Source organism: Halichoeres trimaculatus, unplaced genomic scaffold, assembly GCF_033239565.1.
Source record: "Halichoeres trimaculatus isolate MK-OKI-2021-1 unplaced genomic scaffold, fHalTri1.1 fHalTri1_scaffold_2, whole genome shotgun sequence".
Classification (NCBI taxonomy): domain Eukaryota; kingdom Metazoa; phylum Chordata; class Actinopteri; order Labriformes; family Labridae; genus Halichoeres; species Halichoeres trimaculatus.
This window is the reverse complement of record NW_027437180.1, coordinates 18,388,132-18,410,561: the sequence shown is the minus strand read 5'-3', so window position 1 is coordinate 18,410,561 and position 22,430 is coordinate 18,388,132. Positions and strand designations below refer to the sequence as shown.

Below are 22,430 nucleotides of genomic sequence, written 5' to 3'. Positions count from 1 at the left end.
ATCCAGATTCAAAACTCTATTTAAAATCCCTGGACGTGGCATTCGTTGCTTTGAGACGAGAGGGGAAAGGGGCACATATCCAAAAAGCCAGTGTCTGTGTGTCAGTCTGGTTACTACGTATGCATTTGGTGTTGGCTCTATACTTGACTCCAGTAACAACAATCTAAAAAGGCCAGAGTCTATCAACATCATCCGTCATTTGTGGCATCTGGGAGACTAAGGCTTTTACATCAAAATGTTTTTTTGTTTTTTTTAAGTTTTGCTTAAATTTAACCAGATTGGTCCGAGCCAGATGCAAAATCAGTTTTTCAAAGAATAACATAAGAATAAGAATAACATCATTTCAGATTTAAAAACGTTTTCCAACATTCTCCACAGTCAACTTTATACAGGGCACACTTTTAAAAAAAAGAGCAGGTGAAATCAAAATGGAGTTAACAGTAATTTTGTAGACTCCAACTTAACCTGAAATAATCTATCATAATTTTACCTCTTTTTTTATAATCTGTATCTACACCGTATGAGTACAGCGCTTTTCACCAAGCAGGACTGAAGCAGACAATTGCATAAAACAATAAAAGAGAAAGAGAAAAACTTTTAAATCATAAAGAAAATGTTCTATATTATACTTTATCACTGATAAATGTTGTTTTATTTGATTCTGGATACTTTACAGCAAAGAAGGCTGGAGGAATATGAAACTCATGAGAATGTAAGTTGTCAGCTTCTTCATCTTTAACAGCATGAGATGTCAGTAATCTGCTATTAGATGCAATGAATGACCAAACAACCTGTTGGCCATACAGAAATAATCATTTGAATGATTGCTGAGGTGATGTGAATTTGTGTTTTCTTGCAGGATCAAGCTCATCTTTGAAGAAAAGTGCAGAGATAAAGAAGCAAAGGAGTATTTCTCTGACTGCCCGTAATCTGAATTCAAAATATCTTCACAAAGGATTTACCTTTCCTCCTAATATATAACTTTAAGTATACTGCACCTTTTTCATTTTTGCCTCTTTACCTACATCCTTTTAATAATTCTCTATGTGCAGATTAATGAAGATAAATAAAATGTTCTTCTTCCACTCTGTACTCCTTACATTTCCGGTCTCACTTCAGTTGTTTAATCAAATAAAGACATAGAAAATAATACACTTTAAGAAAAGTATTCATATTCATGTTCATGTATGGAAATTAAAAACTTGATATAAGTTTAATTTCGACTCAGTCCTCTGTCAAACCAGATGAAGTTTTTGAGTCTGTTTTGTCCCTAAGCATCCCAAACTTGTTAATACGGTTCAGAGGAAAGAGGACAGAAAAGAAGCAAAGAAGAATAAAGGAGAATCTGAGCCCTAAAGTCTTTATGTAGTGGAGTTTTATTGGTTTAATTAAAACCATTTTTTATTGGTTATTGGACATTATGGGCATAGATCAAAAAAGTGGACACATAGACATTTACATTTCAACACATCCAACAGACACAGATAAACATTATCATCCTATTGGAGGTGTGTTTTGATAAATGTGAGTCCAGTGATGGTATTCTGCTCTTTTTGCTCTGTGTGATCTCCATTCACTGAAATATCTGTCTGTTTGGCTGCTTTTGGCCTGCTGTTTGGTCCGACGAGGGGTGAATACAGTGGATTTAAGTCAACAGTCTCTGTTTTGTTACAACTGGTGCCTGCTTTGCTGAAAAGAAGGTTTATGAGAGTGGAGAGAGTGAATCAGACAGTACCAGACATATCAAAGAACCAAAACAATGAGCTAAAAGGAGTTTGAAACAGTGCAAAGCCGCATGAAGCTTTCTGAGTTCTAAATCACCCAATATTGGAGTTTAAAAGTCTTTTATTGCTGCACATCAACTCGTTGTTAAACAAATCTGCCACTGGACTTGAGCTCCGGACACAGCTTGGCCTCCAGGTCTTCAATCTTTATCGACTCCACATCTTTGGAGCTGGAGAGACTGGCGGCTCGGGTGATCTTGGTGAGTGTTTCTTCATAGGGCGGGGGCAGGTAGACCATGACAAAGACCCCATCTGATCCGTCAGAGCTTGTGCTGGTGTGGCGCTCTGCATTCCTGGTCAGTGAGGAGAGGAACTCAGCATTGCTCTCGGTGTCCTGGAGGTCCAGAGCGATGATGTCAGCCAGGCTCAGTTTGCTGCGGGAACACCGGCGGTAGATTACACCCACCAGGAGAGCCATGAGCAGCACAGAGATGACCGGAAGGACCACATAGACCACAAGCTCTGTTTTTCTGTCATCCCCTAGGTCCAACTCGTTCCAGTTTCTGCCCTGGAGATCAAATAGAGTAGGTTACATTCCCTTTTTTCCTGACAGTTAGTATATACCTAATACTGTACAATATACAATATATACAGCAAATAATATGATAGTTTAATAATTATTGTGGCCTTCTAACCACCTTCTGGTACTTTAAGCAGTGTGGGTGGGTGCCATGTCTGGAAAATGCATTCAGCATCTCCAAAAAGCTTGTCAGCAGAAGGACACCAACAGAAGAACAAACTATCACCGACTGTAGAAACTTTACTCTGGATTCAAGACACTTGTATTCTGTGCCACCTCACTCTTCTTCCAGACTCTGGGTCCATGTTTTCTAAATGTAATGCAAAAATGATTTTCATCTGAAAACAGGACTTTGGACAACTGAGTATCAGTCGTTTTCTCTCCTAAGCCAGGGTAAGACTCTTCTGATGTCTCTGGTTCAGGAGTGGCTTGACTTGTGAAGTTCTCCGAATTCTTGAATGGGCTTTTGCTGGATAATCCTATCATGGCTGCAGTGATCCCTTCTGTATGTCCTATCACACTTTTTTCTGTCGCTCAACTTTGGAGTAATACACTTAGATTTAGCACTCTGTGAAAAGCCAGAGTGTCAATGCTTCATGAAGGAAAACTGCAGTTCAGATATTTCTGTGAAATCTGTTGAAGCCTTTCACAGACTTCTGATCTGCAGCTGTGAATCTGTGTGTTGTTTACCACGTAGTGAGGTGTGAGCAGTGAGAAAACAACACGCTAAGGTCAGCTCAGTGTGGCCCAAATTCCTGACAGATTTATTTTTAATCAATTAGTTAACAATGGCTGGATGACCCAGCAGCCTGCAGACGATACACTCCTGCTGGACAGGTCTGTTTACATTCTCATCCTGACAAAGTGCTTGGTGCAAAATGTTTCTGTCCTGATTGTCTACAATCTGAAGGGAATAAAGGATCTGTCAATTCCATTCCCTTATATCAATTTTCATACTTATCTATTGCATGTAATTCAACTCCATTCCTTCCACTTATTCCCGTCTATCCCTGCCATCTAATAACATTTCATATTCTATTCTATTCTATTCTATTCTATTCTATTCTATTCTATTCTATTCTATTCTATTCCATGTCCATCCTATTTATGATATGTAATTTCATTTTCTTTTTTTCTGTTCTATTTTATATTTTATGGTGCAAAGATAATTTTGATAAGGACTACATTTTTACTTCTCTGATAATTAATTTCCTTCTTCTGATACTTCAGTCAACACAGGGCCACTTTGAGTAAATCTGCTAAATTGTTGGAACAACTGTCTTAAATTGCCAGTCAAGGCTTTTGGTTATTAACATGAAAACACATGAAACAACCAAAAGAACAAAATTAAGTAGAAAAAATCAAACCGAACAAAAAGCATCTCATCTTTCACTTTCAAAATGACAATTTCTAGCAGTCTCAGTAAACCTTTTTTTTAACCACTTCACAAGAAAGTTCTGACAAAAGCTTTTTTTTTTCTATCTCCAATTTCACAAGTTTTAAAAACAGGAGAGACAACTTATGGTGTATTTTACTTTCATCCTCTGGAGCTCGATGACCCCATGACATGGCCAAGCAATATTCAAAAGGACAGTATAAGTGTTTCAGATTGCCTCAAAAATGTAACGTCTCTAAAGACTTCCATAAAATTTGGCAAATTGAGTGAGACTTATCTGAATATTATTATTTGATACAAGGATGATGATTTTAATTTGTCTGACAAGAATTCAAGTGTCTGTTTTACAGTAGCCATCAAATAAACCACAAACAAAGAGGAACTCAACCCTCGATCCATCATTTAAAGGTTTTCAGGGTTGTTTTCTCAGATGAACTTGGAATACACACCTGTTTGTCCTGTGTTGATGGTGAACCGGTCACCCAGTCATAAGACCCTCTTCCTGCAGGTCCAAACTTCATCCAGCTGCTCTCCAGAAGCACCCGCATCATGCTCAGGTGGAGGTGGGGGACAAAGAAGCCTTTGTCTGTGGAATAAGTAGAGTGATCAACTGAAGCTCCAGTTGTTGTTGATGTTGAACAGTGAAGTAAACAAAGCAGAGAGCAGGGAGGGGATGGATGCTGTACCAGGCATGCTGGGGGGAAGGAGGAGAAGGAGGGAGGGGGAGCTGTTGGGAGACTTGGGTGGGGCAGGAGGGGGTGGAGTCTAATACAGGAGGAGCCCTGAGTTAAGCAGCAGCTCACATGCCGGCACATGCAGCGGCAGAGCAACAGGATTCAGGCCAATGATGAGATTTAGAGCCATGCAGCTGCCCTATATCAATCTGTGTGTGTGTGTGTGTGTGTGTGTGTGTGTGTGTGTGTGTGTGTGTGTGTGTGTGTGTGTGTGTGTGTGTGTGTGTGTGTGTGTGAGTGTGTGTGGGTGTGGGTGTGGGTGTGTGTGTGCCACTAAAGCTCTATGACAGGAGGGGGGGTGCTCCTCTTCAGATCAAATCTCTGGCACGTGGATCAAACTTGATGGGAAAATTACACAGCTGCAGCTCTATGTTTGCATGTGCATGTTTGTGTTTGTGTGTGTGTGTGTGTGTGTGTGTGTGTGTGTGTGTGTGTGTGTGTGTGTGTGTGTGTGTGTGTGTGTGTGTGTGTGTGTGCGCATGTGTGTGTGTGTGTGTGTGTGTGTGTGTGTGTGTGTGTTCAGTAGAAAAAAATTACAAACACAGTGTTATATTTGCAGGTCTTACATTTAGGGAGAAATTTGGATTCATTCGTTTATTTATTTATTCTACCATAAAAGTGAAGCATTTTTAGTGACTACTCGTTTACGTCTTCCTTTAGCCAAGTCATCTTTTTGTTATATATCTAAATATCCAAAGTTTTCCTTAGGGATCTTGCAGTCGCTGAAAAACACACTGCCTCCCTTTGCTTGATTCTGGGGAAAAAACAAAACAAACAATCCCGGATTTAAGGAGACTAAGCTTAGAGGTTTGAAAATAGTCACTCATTCCTCCAACAACTCCACTTGTCGGAAATAAAGCTGGAAAATGAAAATGTTTTTGTTTGTCCTAACCCTTTCTTGCCAAACATAGGACAATGATAGCTAACTAGGCCAGTGTTCATTTTAGGTGTTGTTCCTACATAAGCTAGCTTCTTGAGAGAATTGTTCTGTTTCCAGTTTTTTTTAATGCATCATAATTTGACAAAAGGGTCTTTACAGTGACGAAACTTAAAATTACATATTCAGTGCTCTTTAGTCTTCTTTATGATGTTTTCTTTGTTGCTGTTGTTTTCTGTATTGCTGTGTTTTAATTTCTTTTTGAACCAAACCATGGACAAAATAACACTGGTCATTGCAGGTTTGAGATTAATTAATCTATAAATAAAACAAAAAAAGTTCTACAACAAAGTACTTCACAAAACGTGCATACTGTTATACAAAAGCCAGCACAAGGAAAGAAGACACATCATGAAATAACACATGATTGAAATCAAAACACTTTAAACAGGCTGAGTTTTTGTTTTGCTCCTGTCTTATGTGACATTACATGGCACCCAGATGTTTACAGAAGATCCTTTAAGTCCTGGAGGTTGTGAGGGGGGTGCCTCTATGGATCAGATTTGGTTGTCCAGCTCATCCCACAGATACTGGGTTGGATTGAGATCTTGGATCTGGGACTTTTGCGACCAGGTCAACCCCTAGAGCTCATTGTGTCCCTCCAGGCCACCATCTACTTTTGCTCTGTGGTCTGGTTCTGATACTTGAGTGTCAGATGTAAGAGAAGAGCTGCCAGAGGTGAACAGAGGTCAACATGGACAACCTGACTGGTCTGCAGCCGCACAATCCCATAAAGAACAAAGTGTGATCACTGTGTGTCCAGAGACCTTTCTATCAGAGGCAGCAATATGACCACCTTGGTCATAATTCATTCCAAAGACATGCACATCAGTGGCCGCAAATGATTCTTGTTTTTCATTCCTTCATTCATGGACAACTAACGACCAGTTTTTCCCACCTGCAGACCTGGAAGAACCCAGAAAAGCTGTGGTTTGGGAGATGCTCTGATCCTGTGGCCTAACTATCAGAGTACAGCCCTTGTACATACATAAACACAACAGTTATTGTTTTCCTTAAAAGACAGTTCTTAAGTTTCTGTTCTAAAGTTGTATTACAAGGATTATCTTATTAAATGCTGCACAAATAATGAGCTGAAATCTGAATTAACTTTTTAAAACTCCAAAGTCACACATTCACAAAAATGAACAACCAAGACAGATGTAGACCAGCAACACCTGTGTTCTGTAATAGAAATGATTGTTTGAGTCCACTGCTTTGTAAAGAGGGATGTGAATGTTGTATTTTGTGACTGCAGCCAGTTTCAGAAGAGAGAAATGCTACAAAAAGCCCTTTCCTGTCTGAAGCTTAATTCTGCACAGACTTTACAGATCACCAGCACTCACTGTGTTTAAATCCTTCACACGCCTCCATCAAGGGATTTAAAAAGCTGTTACTGATGATGATGATGGTGATGATGATGATTATGATGATGATGATGATGATGATGATGATGATGATGATGATGATGAGGAGGAGGAGGAGGAGGAGGAGGAGTAGGAGGAGGAGGACAAGCATGGTGATGAGTGCTGACTCAACAACTCTCATCAGGCTGAGAACACACACACACACACACACACACAGACACGAGTACCTTAATTCCCACACCTCACACATATTATTTTATTGAAGAAAGATGTAATTAACTTGTTTAGTTTTCACCTTCTGGCTTTATACCTAAACAGTACATGAGAACATAATTGAAGCTATTTCAAAGTTAAGATGCTGTAGTTTTGTCATCCTGTTGTGCCTGTGGAAATTTACTCCAGGATCTTTTAGTCTGTCATTATACTATTAATTAAACAAAAAGCGCTGAGTGTACAGGATTTTCTGCTGATAAGTCCAGATGTTTTTTTCATGACAGTGCTGATTTGGACTCTGATCAAAGACGCCTCTCTCCAGCTGTGAGCTTCAACATCTGTCTGGAATCGACCGAGTGGTGTGCCGGGTGTGGAGTGGCATTGGGTGGGATTTGTCTCTGCAGGATTACCGTCCTAGGCGTGCAGGCGACAGCTGTAATTACTCCTCACGTGGCCAGCGGAGTGGACAGAGATATGAGGGCTGGATCCAAACATATACAGAGTCACAGAGAAGGATCATGGGTAAAGTGAGGCCTGTCATGAAACGACTGAGTAATCTCACTGCCCTGCCTGACATCACATCATTTTAATTCTGTACATCTACCAACTGTTACAAGCTCAGCAGTGATGCAAGAGGCTTCAGATTATTTGATGGGGAAAGAGAGCAAACATGACAGTAGAGAGATGCAGCTCAGAAATATAAAATTATATCATATTATGAGAAAAAATATATATATATCACAAAGTCAAGGAACTATTTTTCCCTTTCAACACCCAAAACAAAAAGTGATAGCAGCAGGACTCTTCAATAAGTCATCTGAACTTACTGGGCCGATGAAAGGAAGGAAGGAAGGAACGAAGGAAGGAAAGAAGAAAGGAATGATAATTTTTTGTTCATCTTGTGCCCCCCACACAGGAACACAACAAGCTTTAAGGGGAGCTAACCACTGCTTCACTTGCACCACAAAGCAGGCAGATGTCCGACAGTTCTACAGTTTCATTTGGCAGATGCTTTTGTCCAAAGCAATGCACAACACAAGCAAGAATTTACAAGAATTGATTCAGAAGGAAAAACCTAGCTAGTGCGACAACAGTGCTACAAGTTATTCAGCTGCAGGTGTTGTACAAAAGTCCAATTTTTTTTTTTTTTTTTTTTTTTGGGGGGGGGGGGGTCCAATTATTAACAAGCCAACGAACCACAATAAATTGCTGCAACAGTATACTTCAATCTTCATTAACATTCAGTAGTAGTGCTAAAAAATCACAAGAGCCGAGTCTTAGACCTTCTGACTCATTCTACCCCTGAGGGCAAAGAGGAGAAGGTTCAGATTACGTGCGCAGGTGTTCCCTAAACAGATGAGTCTTCAGACATCTCTTAAAGTAGAAAGGGACTCTGTGGATCATATAGAGTTTGGTAATTCATCCCACCATTTGGGCACAACAGAGGCGAAGAGTCTGGCTAGTGATTAGGAGCCGCACTGGGATGGGAGCACCAGGGGTCTTTCACAGGCAGAGCGTAGTGGGCGAGAAGGAGTGTAGACCTGGATGAGGGACCCCAGGTACTAGGCAGGAGCCATTCTTCTCAATGTTTTGTAAGCCGGAAGAAAAGCTTTGAATTTGATTCGAGCTGCTACTGGAAGCCAGTGACGCGAGATTAACAGCTGGGTGATGTGTGCTGTTTTGGACTGGTTAAAGACCAGATGTGCTGCTGCAATCTGGATCAGATGTCCAGTCATTGCATCCCCCAAAGTTTGGGTTTTGGAGACTCTCCCTGAATCGCAAGGCATCTTGTGACAGAACCAGAATTTTGTATTTATGTAAGAAAAAAAGTACTGAGACAGCAGGATTTTCGGTCACCTCTCCAATTATGTCTCATACACAAAAATTGTAGTGATTGTAATTTCAAAAGACATATTGGTGGTCAGGTCCAGCTTCTTTCGACGCAGAACCGTATCTTAAATCCATAATTTCCTTTAACAAAAAAATAGCCATTTGTGCATTAACATCATCCAGGACCTTTCCCGTAGCAGCTTCTTGGCTTTTGAGTGAGCTGCAGGAGGTTATCAGACAGAAAAACTCTGTCTGGGCTTTTAAAAAACACCCCTAGATCTACTTTTAAATCACTTGCAATTGCGTGTTATAAATTTGTGTTTAGACTTTACTTTATTATTCATTATAGTTCCTCTGTACTGTATGTGTTCTGTGTTTTTATGCATTCTTGTGAAGCACTTTTGTGCAGAACTGATTTTAAGGCCTCTTTCGAATCATGAAAAAAAAAACTATTGAATGTTCACTCCAACCCTGAGGGGAGCTCTAGCTGTCACATCTCCTGTGTAATAAGTTACCTTTTGTTTCTTACCTTCTGATTCATGTCTTGTCTTGGATGATTTATGGAAATAAACCAATAGTAATTTTTTGTCCTTTGTAGTTTCAAGAGCACAGTAATGTGAGTGGTCATTGCTCCTCGCTTCTTTTCTCTGTATCTGATTCAGTAAAAGACTGCAGCTGTAATCCCATAAGAGGATTTGCGTTTTACTCTGCTGGAGATAGACGTTATATTCACATGGTGCGATAAACATGCTTTGTCACAGCAGCTTAGGCCAAAAATGAAAACAACTGGACAATAGACTCATGATATGAGGCGAGACTAAAACATATTCTGTAACAAATATTAATTTCATTTGATTTTATCCAAACTGCACAAATTTACTTGATCAAGCTTTGGTTTGTTACATTATTACATTTAATTATTTATTTATGTATTCGTACCAAAAAAATAACTTCTTATTAGCATTGTCATAATAACACATCTCTTAGTAAGCATCCCTTTAATTACATTTCAGCATTTTGGGTATCTCTAAATAGAGAATAAAGATCTTACTGGCTTTCACACCTGAGGTAAAATAAATGGATACATACATACACACATACATAAATACATTAACAAATAAAACTTCAATTTTTGGGTGTGTTAATAAAATAGGTTACCTAGACTCTCTGCATTACTTTTTATATTTTTAATAGCTGACATATAAATAGAGATGTATGATTTGTCACACCCCAGTCATATAAAAATTTGATGCCCATATCAGGGACTAAAAGAAGTGGAGTAAGCCACCGTAGTGTCACCCAGATGCTAACTGACCATCATTTTTAGTAAGCTTCAGAAAATCAGTTATTTCTGAGTTATTAGCTAATACTAGTGTTAGCTTTGAAGGCAAGCGATCTGTACATCTTTCAAGTTCACTTTTTTCCTCTTTTATCCACTTTAGGCAATAGGCTGGAGTTGAGTTGGGTAGCAAAATCACATTTAAAGGGTAGCACAGCGCCCCCTGCCTGCCCCCAACCTTTAGTTTTACATTTTTTTATTTCCCTATGTTGATTGATTGAAAGCAGGAATTACTGTCACCATTTCTACCAGGTTAACATAGCATTAGCTTGTTTGGCAAGGTGCATCAATAAAACAAGTTCACAGCAACATCAATTGAGATGCTCCTAAGGCCAAATAAAAAAAAAAAATCTAGTGAACCAAAACTTCTAGAGTCATCTCCTTGATTTTTATTCAGCAAGTGACAACTAAATGAGATTTTTTTAAAGACTGACATGGTAGCTCCTTGAAAACAAGTAGTATAGTGAAACAATTACAATTTTTCTCAGTTGCTTTGGTTCATTTCTTAGATCAGAATTCAAATTCTCAAAACTACTTGTTCAATCTGCACATCTTTGTGTCACTTGTGCACATCAAAACAGCAGTTTGCAAGCATGCTGTGTCCTACATGAGCAATTGCTCATGTCATGTTGGTCAAAGTGGATTATCGTGGTCTTTGTTGAATAGTCTTACCCCCACAACATTTAGTCATTAGTTCAGTGCATACATTTTCACGTGTAAAATGGTTGAATAAGTAATCATAATATGTCAAGCATCTCTCCACACAGTTTCTGTAAGAGCCATGTGTTACCTTTTTTTACTTACTGACTTACTTACTTACTTTTTATTTTACTGTTGTCTTTATATTTAACTGGGCCACTAGAGGTCATTGTAGCATAATGGGATGCAAGCTGAGGTGGGCACAGGTGTTGAATGTTTGAGTAAATAACAGTTTTTCTCAGTTGCTTTGGTTCATTTTTCAGATCAGAATTGAAAGTCTCAAAACTTCTTGTTCAATCTTCACTCACTGTGTCACTTTTGTACAATAAAAAAGCGCAGTTTCTCATTTCTTTGAACAAGTTGTAAATACTTTGGGACATTCATGTAAATGATTATGGACAATTTTCTGCTGTTTCCTACATTATCAGTTGCTCATGTCATGTTGAATAGTCTCACCCCCACGAAATGTAGTCATTAGTTCATCTCATAAGTCTGGATTGGTAAATCCCTGGTCAATTGCAACTTTCTCTAACAAATGGAAACGTGTAAAGCTTTAGATCAGCCAATGACCAACCAATTCTCTGAAATGGCTCAAAGGTGTTTCTCATGAACCATCAACTGGTTAGTATGTATGTGTACTTTCCACTGCCCAGACAGTGGTCACAAATTTCCTGTAAAAAAGAATGGACAATACAGATCTATCACGGTTGTGGACCATGTTCTCATTCATCAGCTTACAATGGCCCAGGTTGGTTGAAGGATGCAGCCAAAAGTTGGGAGAACAACTGTGTCCTCAACCAGTCAGACTTTTTGCTGACAAAGAGAATCTTTGTTGTGATGTGGATGAGAATTTGTGGCCCAACATACAGGAACATTAAGAGGTGTAGGAAGACTAAACTGTGTTCTGATTCCCACTGCTCTGCATGTTCAGTTTTCCCTTTAGATACTGTCTTATGTTCACATTTTTACTTTTTTCTTTGTGCTATGCAGCGCCTTCTTCTTCTTTCTGTATCACAATGATAGGGTCAGTCAACAAATTACAGCACAAACAGTGTAAGCGAAAATGTGAATTTTGTCCAGTCTCTTGCAATCAATCTCCTACATACACTAAGATGCAACTTACAATTTACAAAAACTGTCATCAAAACTTAAGGCACAGTTTACATCCGAATGTCCTTTCAGGGTAAACTGTTATACTGACAACATGACTAAGCACTTTGACTGTCTTGTCCATACACAATGACATGAGGACTCCTTGCTCTGATGGCAATGACGTGTTCACTGACGCAGATATTTTCTTTTAACAGAAGAACTGCGAATTTTGAGAGAGAGAGACTTGCTTTTTCAGGTAATCCAAGGTGTAGTGCTATTTGTACAAAGTGTTTTGACAAATGAACTTACTGTTTTGTAAATGGCGAGGATGATTTGAGAAATGTACCAAAGCAACTGAGAAAAACTGTAAGTAGTTCCCGTCTCTGGTTTTGTAATTTTGGCCTTTGTGTATTTTTGGAACAAGCAAAAACTGGCTAGTAAAGTTAGAGAAGTGTTTCTAGGTGCCTTTGACACCAAAAACTATCAAATTCTTTTCTCCACACTCTATGAACTCAGCATCTTAGGATCTGTCCTGTTGAGGTTTGAGTCCTACCTCACAGGCAGATCCTTCAGATTTTCATAGCTAGGAGTGTCTAAATCACATGGCTTATCAACAGAGGTACCCCCGGGTTCAGTGTTTGGTCCCCTACTCTTCTCCTAGTACACCATCTCACTTGATGCAGTGATCTGCTCTCATGGTTTCTCCTACCACTGCTTTGCTGATGACACTCAGCTTTTTCTGTATTTTCCACCCTGACGACACAATGGTTCCAGTTCAGGTATCAGCGTGTCTGGCTGGTATCTCCACATGGATGAGGGACCTTCAGCCAAGTCCATCCAAAACTGAGCTCATTGTCCTTCCAGCATGTCCCACGGTTCAACCACAGATCAATGTCCTGCTTGAATTCATTCAACTTGTGGCCACAAACTCTTGGTGTCATGATTGATGACCAGCGGACCTTTAAGGTTCATGTGGTCTCAATTGCTTCTCGATACGCCCCCTATAACATCAGGAAGATCAGACCCTCCCTGACAAAACAGGCCACACAGCTTCTGGTACAGGCTCTCGTGATTTCACGCATCAACTACTGCAACTCTCTTCCAAAAGGCCTCCCTGCTCGTACATGTACATTGCTTTGGACAAAAGCATCTGGTTGTGGAAAAACACGAGTTAAAAATCACCCAACACAAATTAGAAACCAAGATAAAAACTAGCCAGTAATATATCACAAAATGTAGGACATGATTATGTCATCTTTAAATCTGTGAGCTCATCAAAACAACTCCAAGGGCTTTGTGAGATTTAAGGACTTGGAAAAAAAAAAAACCTGATAACAACACAAAACAAGACTAACAGGCCAACAAGACTTAAATTTTAATTCAAATTCATTTAAAATAGGATAGGTTGTTTTATCCTAGTCTTTAGCAAGTTTGATTAAAAACGAAATTCTCGTGGAAAAAAAGAAAGCATGTAATGGCTTGCGTCACTCTCGTCCACGCGGTGTATCAGGTAGAAGACCGCCGATAGAGGCAGGTGCTCCTGAATTCATGTCAAGGTGTGATCTGTGGGTGGCGACAAACACCAACCTGTTCAAGCATTCTCACCTGTGCAAATGACGTTGGAAACCCCGGAAATCAGAGTATTTTGTTAAAAATGGGCTTCACAATAAAGCGTCTTTAATGTGCGAAAAACATAAATTTAACTTTTTATCAATAGCCTATTATCTGTCTAAAGATCTACCTATCTTAATTATGCAGGATTATTTAATTATTGTCGTTTCCTTTTATACATCATTTCAGAGGTTGACATTTTTGCTTGGTTTTATATTTCTGACTTACGTTTTTTCATTGGCCTGTAATTATTCAGCATAGCCCCCTTTGAAAAAAGAATTAATCACAAGATTTTTTTAAGTTTCAGATGAGCCTATTGTCATCAAGTCTTTTTCTTAGGAATCCTTATTTATTTATTTATTTATTTATTTATTTATTTATTTATTTATTTATTTATTTATTTTCAGTTGTTTGAGGGGATAACTGATTTTTGTGGTGCAGTTGTTTTGCGTTTCTCTCTGGGATTAATGAACGAAAATAGTTTAACCTGCTCTTGATTTCTGTCTTCTGATACCGTATGATCTTTACTTTGAAAAGCGCGTAGTTAAACGCCAGGCGTCATTTATGAGTTTTCCCAGGAAGCTCAAGTGAGGCAACACATTTGTATTTCCTCACACTAGTACTACGGAAGATGAGTGGTGTCCCAACATGAGAGTCAGCGCACTCGGGCGAGTTTCTGAGGAAAAGAATAACGACTACTACTACTACAACTACACTGCCGATAAACCACGGCCTGCTGCCGCGATTTGTCAGTCATATCTAATGGAGACTCATTGGGGTTAATTTGATTTTGGCTCCTAGTTGTTGAGGGAACACTTGATTTTTTTGCGGTCGAAATTTTGAGCGTTGGAGGCCCGAGGTCATGCTGCTAGATGGTCAGTTCTGGGTCCTCCTCATCCCCCTCCTCCTGGTTGTTGATGGGTCATCTGAAATAGGTAAGATTACCGACTCCTTTGAAACTCAGAGTTTACTGTTTGGAAGCATCACTGTGACGGCGAGAAGAGTTAAATGCGCCTTTTCACATGAGAAGCATTTTGATGTTAAATAAGAAGAAAAATCTGTGTTATTTGTGTATTATTTCTGAAAATGTGTATATGTGTTCACAGTCATATGATTTTTAGGTAGAAACTCTGAAGTTATTTTTATGATGAAGTAAGTAGCCACACAGGCAAACTATTAGTTGGATGACTGTTGCCTAAAACATAAAGAAGTTTGGGGGAAGTGACACATCTTTTGTCCATATTTCACCATGTTGTGTTTCGGGATAATCCCTGCCTCTTTCTTGGAAGAAGCAGGCAGATGTCTGAGTCACCTAAAGACAATCTGTTCAAAAATTTGTGTAGAAAATGTGGGCAAAATTGGGATTGTTTGAGTTTTTCCAACTCAGAAGTGCCCTCATGGCCTTGCGTTGCACTTTAAATCACCTGGAACACACTAAAAGGACCTCCAAGTAATGCTTTCTCTGCTTTTTCACGTTTGTTTTGTTTTGTTTCTTTTTGTTTCACTCTACCTGTACTTGTCTGGAAAATATGAAGGCTTTGTGTCACATTATTTTCCTGTATTGGAGCATCTTAGGGTGCCAAAAGTCATGTTTTCCTTCTTAAACGACACCTTAGACCAGTAAAAGAACACTTTTATTTCTTTTATCCACAGTCCAGTTGAACTCTCTTTGTTGTGTTTACTCCTTTTTTTCTCACAAAGGTCACTCTAGATAAGACTGTATTTCATTTTTTTTACCAAAACGAAATGTATGCACTTTTTGTGCCTTTAATGCCCAACAGTCTCAATTTTTCACCAGAATGTCATACCAAAATGCTCTGTCACATGTTATTTTCCATAACAGGCTTAAGACCAATACCTCCACCTGATAATTGCCATATAGGGCCATACATTGTTTACCCTCAGAAAGAAGACTATGCAAGGTTCTCTTATCTAAGCTTACAATGTCTATGTCTCTTTCTTCCACAGTTAAGGCACCAAATAAAGTACATCCCATCTTCTCCACTAAAAGGCTGCAGAAGTCTTTAATGTTTTTTTCACCTGAAAGGCAAAAGCTATGTTTTTCCTCCAGACAAGATTGGCTCTTTATTGTGTTTTTTCCACTCAACATGCACCATGTAGAGGGTGCTACATTGTTTTCTCCACCTGAAGGGTGCTAAAAAGGGTCCTTGTTTAAATTACCTTGACTGAAAGGACCCCTCAGAGTGCTCATAACTAACCACCTGAGACACCCAGAGATAGCCCATAGCTATTTCTTGCTCTTGTGCTTGAAGAAAACTCTGAAAAGTTCTGATTGTTTATTTTTTCTTGTATCATTTCTGAATCTGTTGCTAAAAATGAAGGTCAATTAAACAACACACTTTGCAACACTGACAAATCTTTAAAAAAGAAAGTTCTCTGAAAACGTAGATGATCTGTAAACTGGAAAGAAGCACTATAATGCAACTTTTGAGAATTTTACAGTAAATGGCGCGTTTGTTTTTTCTGTAATGTTTGTTTTGAAGTGGATTTTAGTCTGCTGCTACCCGCCTCCTGAGACAATCAAAAACATGTGAGACAAAGAGTAAAAGACTGGAATGTCGAAGAGCAACCACAGTGGTTTTTAATACACCTCTACTGATGAGCTTCCTTATTGCTGACCTTTAAACACACTGCTGTTATCACACAGGGCAAAGGGTGGTGTATTTAAGTCATGTAGCAAAACTTTTTTGATTTGAAGATTGTCCTGCACCACTCCCTCTTTAACACTGTATGATGGTTCATTTGTTGTTTAAACTGTGGTTAACTCTGTTGCTGTACAAAAGGCAACATTGGACATAGTTTCTTGACTAGAAACTGAAAAAAGTGCAAAAATGTCTTTTTTATGACTTCCTTCTTGTTTAGTAGTAACTCATTGATACATTTGTTTTGTTTTGTTTTATAACTCTTGCAGTTCCTCCTCCAACAAACTTGACTCTGAGCTGTGATAATTTCCATGTTACTGCAAGCTGGAAATACAAACACCCAAACACCAGGTTCAGGGTGCAAATCAGAGATGATCCAAGGTAAGAACCAACACACTTCATCTGTATCAAGGAAATCAATTATTTGGTCATCACCTAAGTTTATGAATTGCCAAGTAAAGGATAACTAGTGAAGGGTGCGTTGGTGGCCAGAGTGATCTTCCAAACAGAATCACTTATTTGATTCTGTTTGGACCTGTTCACTATACATTACCCTCACATAGTACTCCACCACCAACAGTGGACATTAACATGTCAACAGAAAAAACTGATAAAATGATGGTTTTATTTATTTCAAAGGTTTGTTTTTATAGCATGATCAGGTTGTCCTTGGCTCTGCTTTTGTTGTTGAGCATTAATCACTGTTGTTAAGTTATTCAACACAGAAGTTCACACATCACTTACAAAATGACAGCAGTCTGACCTCTAGAGACTGTAAATGCTTTCACTAACCCACTGTTTCTTTTGGTTACACAAAATGATTTCTTCGATTCATCCAAGATGTAAATTTCACTAAAGATTTATAGATTCATTTAAACTGAATTGCCTGGGACACCTACCTCCAGTGGTCACTTATTGTTGAAAACAGGAGTCTTTTTAATCAAACCAGTACTCTTGGGATTTATCTTTGTCATAGTGATTCACTTTCTTTCTTTAAATGCATGATTATGACCCAATGAGGGAGCGAAGCAGTAAAAGTGGCACCACCAGTCTGGTGAATGGAGGAAATCCCATTTTTGTTCCAATCCCATTGGGTTAAGTTCAGTGGGCAATGATGACGATCATTTCAGTGCAGATGGATGAAACAAAAATTATTAAAGGTGTATATTTTTTGCACCAGATCTAATGGTACCTTAAACATTTATAACATATGTAATCCAGCCCAGTTTGATTTTTTTTTCTTTTTGCGTCAAAGTTTTACCAAACCAACCCAAAACTTTTGAGTAACAGAAGTGGAGTTCTTACCATGATAGAAACCAGATAGAAGACCAGGTTACCTGAGATCTTTTTGTGCTTAAATACCTTTAAGCCTAGCTTATTGACCAAAAGGCTGTAGCTCAGAGGTAGAGTCAATGTCTCATTTGGAAAGTCAAGGGTTCAATCCCAGCTCCTGCAGTCACATATCAAAGTGTCCTTGAGCAAGATGCTGAACCCCAAAATGCTCCCACTGTTTATCAGTGGTGTGTGGATGGATGTGAATGTGTTAGCTAAACTGATGGTTCTTTACAAAGCAGTCTTTTATTAGAGTGTATGAATGTGGTGTAGATGGGTGAAAGAGACTAAAAGTGTAAAAGCACTCTGAATAGTCAGAGAGACAAATGTTTGCATTGCTGATCATTTAAAACGTTCTTATCAGTTTTCTGCTTTTATTTTTCTTTTTAGGACTTATGAAACCACCAAGCACTACTTTGACCTGAGTCCCTCAATCTGGACATCTCGAGAGCAATGCCTGGCAGTGCATTATGTCTCCATCACAGCCATACTGGGAGAAAACCAGTCCATTCCAGTTCAGTCTGAAAGTTTGACCTATAATAAATTAAAGCCAGCCAAAATCAAATGTAAGTATGAATTTTATAAATTTTAATTAAAAAAAGAAAATAAATGTGTGGTTATGAGTTTATCCATTTTCTGTTGAAGAGCTAAAATGTAAAATTTTTTCCTCAGGTAAATTAAATTTCCCTCCTGTGGATCTGGAAGTGGTCGATGGGAAGATGGGCATAGTGACTTTCCAAAATCCTCTCATCTCAAACGAATACCTGCAGCAGGCTGTCAAATCAGAGCCTATGGTCTTAGAATTCAGAGTCATTACTGCAGATGGTGTAAGTAGCATAAAATCTACCATTTTTTCAATAAGTGGCACCAAATATAGATATTGAATATTTCAGTTCAAAAATGACTCAGCTCTCTAAACAGACTTTTTTCCCACTTTGTCACTTCTTCTCAGCTTCTCATGAATGTGCTATCAAGGAAATCTTGTGATTAGATTTTAAGAACCAGTTTTGTAATATAATAAAAGTCTGAGTTGACAAATTTGATTAACTAAAAAGCCCCAGGTGTCAGAAGTAGGCCCTGCAGTTTTCCTTGTTGATTAAATGTTAAATTTGTTAAAGAAAGATCATTGATTTGGTTGAATTATCTGACTCTGCCACAAAACAATGTAGTCTAAAGCTCCAACCATTTTGATCTGACTGTAAAGATAATGTGTGAGTAATGCAACTTTTCTTTTTACTGTGACTTTCAGAAAGCTGTTAATGGGCAGTGTAAGGCAGAAGAGGAGTGTCAGAAAGAGTTCACTTTGCCTGAGGGTTATTCTCAGTGCGTCAATCTAAGTGGGCGGTTATGCGACCAACCTGATTTCCGCTGTGTGATGTTTAACGAAACAGGCTCCATTTGTCCTGATAAAGGTGCGTCTGAACTGGGACCATTTTTATTTTACAGGAAATTAGAAATTAAAATAAACCAGAAACTGCTGTCAAACTGTGCTCTGTAAAGCTGCTGACTTCACTCTTAAAAACGGCCATTTTACATGACAAGATGGGGTTTTTCAAGTCAAAGATTTCAAACCGGAAAGACAAAGAAGCTTTGAATGTTTTGTTTTGATTGACAGTTATGAGTTTTTGTCAATGGAGTTTCTGTAACACTTGTTAAAATTAGGATATTACAGTTGACATGAAGGTTTATCCATGCTGCAATCTGAACCCATCATTGACAAAAAAAGAACGATTAATGGACTGGACTGTGCAGACAGGTTCATGGCCAAAGGAGTCTACTGAAAATCTTTCAAAGACTTTATGTGCATTTGGATCCCAAAACATGTCGGAGACATAAAGAAGGCACAGGTTTAAAAATGTTGTTATGTCGTTGTTGTTGTTATTGAGGGTTTCCATAAGATGTTCAAAGTATTCATCTTGTATTTACTTTGTTTCAGATTTCCCTTGGATCCTGCTTGGTGTGCTGATGTCAGTGATTTTTGTCATTATCATTGTGTTAACAATTCTGATCTGTTGGACAAAATCCTGGACGCTGAGGTGGGAAAGACCTAGTCCACCAAAACCTCTGGTAAGGAGACACATTAAAGGTGTAGTTGGGCTTTTAAAGTGAGGCTGGATGAGTTACTTAAGGCATTAACTGCACTATGTACCTGCCATGGTTCAAACTGGAAAGCTAGTTTAGCTGATGTACCGCTCATACAGGGGGAATACATGGCTGCTATACAGATAAAAACATGGTGCAACAAAAAGGAACTTCTAACATCAAGGTGAAGCAGTTTAATAAACAGCAAAAGTTCAACTTGAACATATACATCTGTCTTATAGGACATATTTTAGTGTCTAAAGTGTGTTTCTTGTCACTCTGCCTGCAGTGGTACACACAGTAACTCAGCTTTTTGCTATAGGTTCCAGCCAGCTCCTGATGTTTTTACTGGTATCTACCAGACATGCTACACTTGTTTGGGCTCTTGCAATACCTAATGTTTTTAATTGTGATGCAGCACAAGTAAAATTGCACAATATTGATGGCCAAAAAGATAGCACCGAAACTGAAATTAAACGAGTACCTACATTTAAGTGTGTTTTTTTTAATTGCAAACAGGTGCAGCCTCTCACAAACCACAAGAAGTCATACTTTACACCTGATAATGCTCCTCAAAATGACTACAGTGCTGTCACGCTGAGCGATAAAAAATCCTGCAAGAGCTCCTTAGTCAGCTCAGAGGAGGAAGACCTGCTGGACAGAAGAGACAGAAGAAACAACAGAGATGAATCCGGAGCCAAAGATCACGACAGCAACTACAAGGACGCACATTCGTTGGAAATGGGATACAGCAGCTCAGATGACAACTCTGCAAATGACTCACAGAAAACAGAGAGTTCTGAGATAGGTATGGAGTTCGAAAGAGGAGAAGAGCAGCATTCAGAAGATAATGGAGACAGTGAAGACAATGAGGTAGATGTGTCTCCCTATGACTGCCCACACAGTCACACTGTAACCTATCCAATCGAGGGTACCCCCCAAATATGAAACAACCGTTATATGTTTTTATACTTGGAAGGCAAAACTAGGACACTCAAGGATCAAGTGCCTTTCTCAAAAGACGCCTAAGTGAATTTTGGAGTGATTTTATGCCTCACATCAACTTTTTTGTTCTTTTTTCTTTTTTTGGTAAAAACTGCAACACTGAAACCATACATTTTGCACTCTAAGAAGAAACCCGGTCTTTATCTACCCTGACAGATTTTTCACAGGATTTTGTTCAACTGCTTTATACAAATGCACCAGTGGAAACAGCCCTTAAAATTTGTACAATAGAGGAACAAGAATCACAAATTTGTCAACCATCAAAACCTTTTGAAGGGCCATTTTTTTAAAACATTATCATTTGTTTACCTGGATGATGTTTGCAAGGAAAATCTGGGACATCAAGGAAAAGGTTTGAGAAGAGGACGCAACATTTGATTCCGTCGTCTTTGGTAAAAGGTGGTGATCTTCCAGTCTGAGTTTACTGTTGTTTCATAGCCGTACCTACTCTGCTCCTGTCATTTTTATATACATGCATCAGTGAAGAGTATCGTTTAAGAAACTGCTGCCGAAAAATTGCCGTTGAACTTAATTCTTCTTATCAAATGTTTTAATGCACTGTTTTGCTGGTTGAAACTGGAATTTGTATGTTTGGCTGAGCATCTTTCAGGACTGTCTGACAGAAATAAGTTTGTTCTTCACTAAAAGTTTTTAATGTCCCAGAAACAAGAAATTCAGGGGTTATCAGATTTTGCTGATCTCTGAGCCAAATTGCTTTGTTTTTTGTCTCAGCAAGCATTTCCTTTTTTTATTCTTAGGAAACAAACAAATAAGAAAACGTGTATATTAAAAAAAAGACATTTTCTCACCATTGTCAAATCATATTTTAATATTTTTGATAGTGTTTTGCTCAGGATTGAGATAATGAGAAATCTGTACCTCATTGGAAATTCAGGGAATAAAATTAAAAAGCCAAAACACAAAAACAGCTCTTTCTTTATAAAGTTCAACCAATCCAGTTTTTCAACCAGCGTTACTTTGATCATTTTTTTGTCAGCTAAATCCAGTTACTGAGGGTGCATTTGTGAAAAAAAAAAACTTTTGTGTTTTACCTTTATTAACACTTGTGACATTTTTTAAAGCAGGTGTTCTCAAACTTTTTCAGACAGTTTTCCAAGGACCCCCTCATTATTGTAACATTGATTAACATAATATTTTTACTATGTTATAATGTACTATGTAGTACTTTATTCATTCACTTTTTTCATTGATCTAGCACACTTTTTCAATAGTTTTGTAATTCTCCTATGGACCCCCAAGCTATGGTTCATGGACCCCACTTTGAGAACCACTGATTTAAAGGATGATTTTAGAAATTGTAACAGATTTCAGCCTCATTTCTACAAAAGTTAGTGATGAAAGAAAGCAAAATCTTTTCTGCTACTTTAAAACGAGCTTCTCAGTTTTAAATATGTTCATTAATAATCCATTAAGGACTGTCTTCCACCAGAAAGATTCATCATCCAGTAGTAACAGTCTCAATATACAGTCCTCACCAGGTCCAAAGAGGAAGTGTTTCTGGACTTTACCTCCTCTGTCAGCACACCTGTCTGTGTGAGTGCCATAAATACCTTTTAACCTCAAAGGCAGCTCCACACCTCCTTGGGGCCATTACACTGCTAATTATCACAGTATGTTCTGATGCTGCTGGCAGCGACCTGCTGAACAGGCTCTGTTGGAGTGTGTGGGAGTGTTTGTCTTCTGATTGTGTGAGAAGGAATTTACAGGTGTGCTGGCATTCTGTGATTTTGTCTAAGACTTTTTAACAGGAATAAATTAACATTGTCAATTGCTCTTTTCCTTATCTACATCATAAACAAACCTTTAAA

At 38.6% G+C, this 22,430-nt stretch overlaps 2 protein-coding genes across 2 annotated transcripts; one reads left to right on the top strand and one right to left on the bottom strand.

Moving 5' to 3' along the window:
* Window positions 1–1,593: 1,593 nt before the first annotated feature.
* On the bottom strand, window positions 1,594–4,264 carry smim28 (small integral membrane protein 28). The gene is made up of 2 exons (XM_074684812.1): window positions 4,150–4,264; window positions 1,594–2,292 (listed from the first exon to the last, which is right to left on the bottom strand). Exons 1-2 carry the CDS (start codon window positions 4,249–4,251, stop codon window positions 1,870–1,872), a joined length of 525 nt encoding a protein of 174 aa, XP_074540913.1. The 5' UTR covers window positions 4,252–4,264; the 3' UTR covers window positions 1,594–1,869.
* A 9,811-nt stretch (window positions 4,265–14,075) lies between these two features.
* ifngr1 (interferon gamma receptor 1) lies at window positions 14,076–21,049 on the top strand. Its single transcript, XM_074695157.1, has 7 exons — window positions 14,076–14,454; window positions 16,452–16,563; window positions 17,905–18,080; window positions 18,187–18,341; window positions 18,764–18,926; window positions 19,451–19,581; window positions 20,116–21,049. Exons 1-7 carry the CDS (start codon window positions 14,382–14,384, stop codon window positions 20,542–20,544), a joined length of 1,239 nt encoding a protein of 412 aa, XP_074551258.1. The 5' UTR covers window positions 14,076–14,381; the 3' UTR covers window positions 20,545–21,049.
* The last annotated feature ends 1,381 nt before the right edge of the window (window positions 21,050–22,430 follow it).

Coding starts and splice junctions, on each gene's coding strand:
- smim28 (XM_074684812.1), bottom strand. CDS start 4,251: ATGATGCGGGTGCTTCTGGAGAGCAGCTGGATGAAGTTTGGACCTGCA. Junction 2,293..4,149: donor CATCAACACAGGACAAACAG/GTGTGTATTCCA, acceptor TTTGATCTCCAG/GGCAGAAACTGGAACGAGTT.
- ifngr1 (XM_074695157.1), top strand. CDS start 14,382: ATGCTGCTAGATGGTCAGTTCTGGGTCCTCCTCATCCCCCTCCTCCTG. Junction 16,564..17,904: donor CAAATCAGAGATGATCCAAG/GTAAGAACCAAC, acceptor TTTTCTTTTTAG/GACTTATGAAACCACCAAGC. Junction 18,342..18,763: donor GAGTCATTACTGCAGATGGT/GTAAGTAGCATA, acceptor TGTGACTTTCAG/AAAGCTGTTAATGGGCAGTG.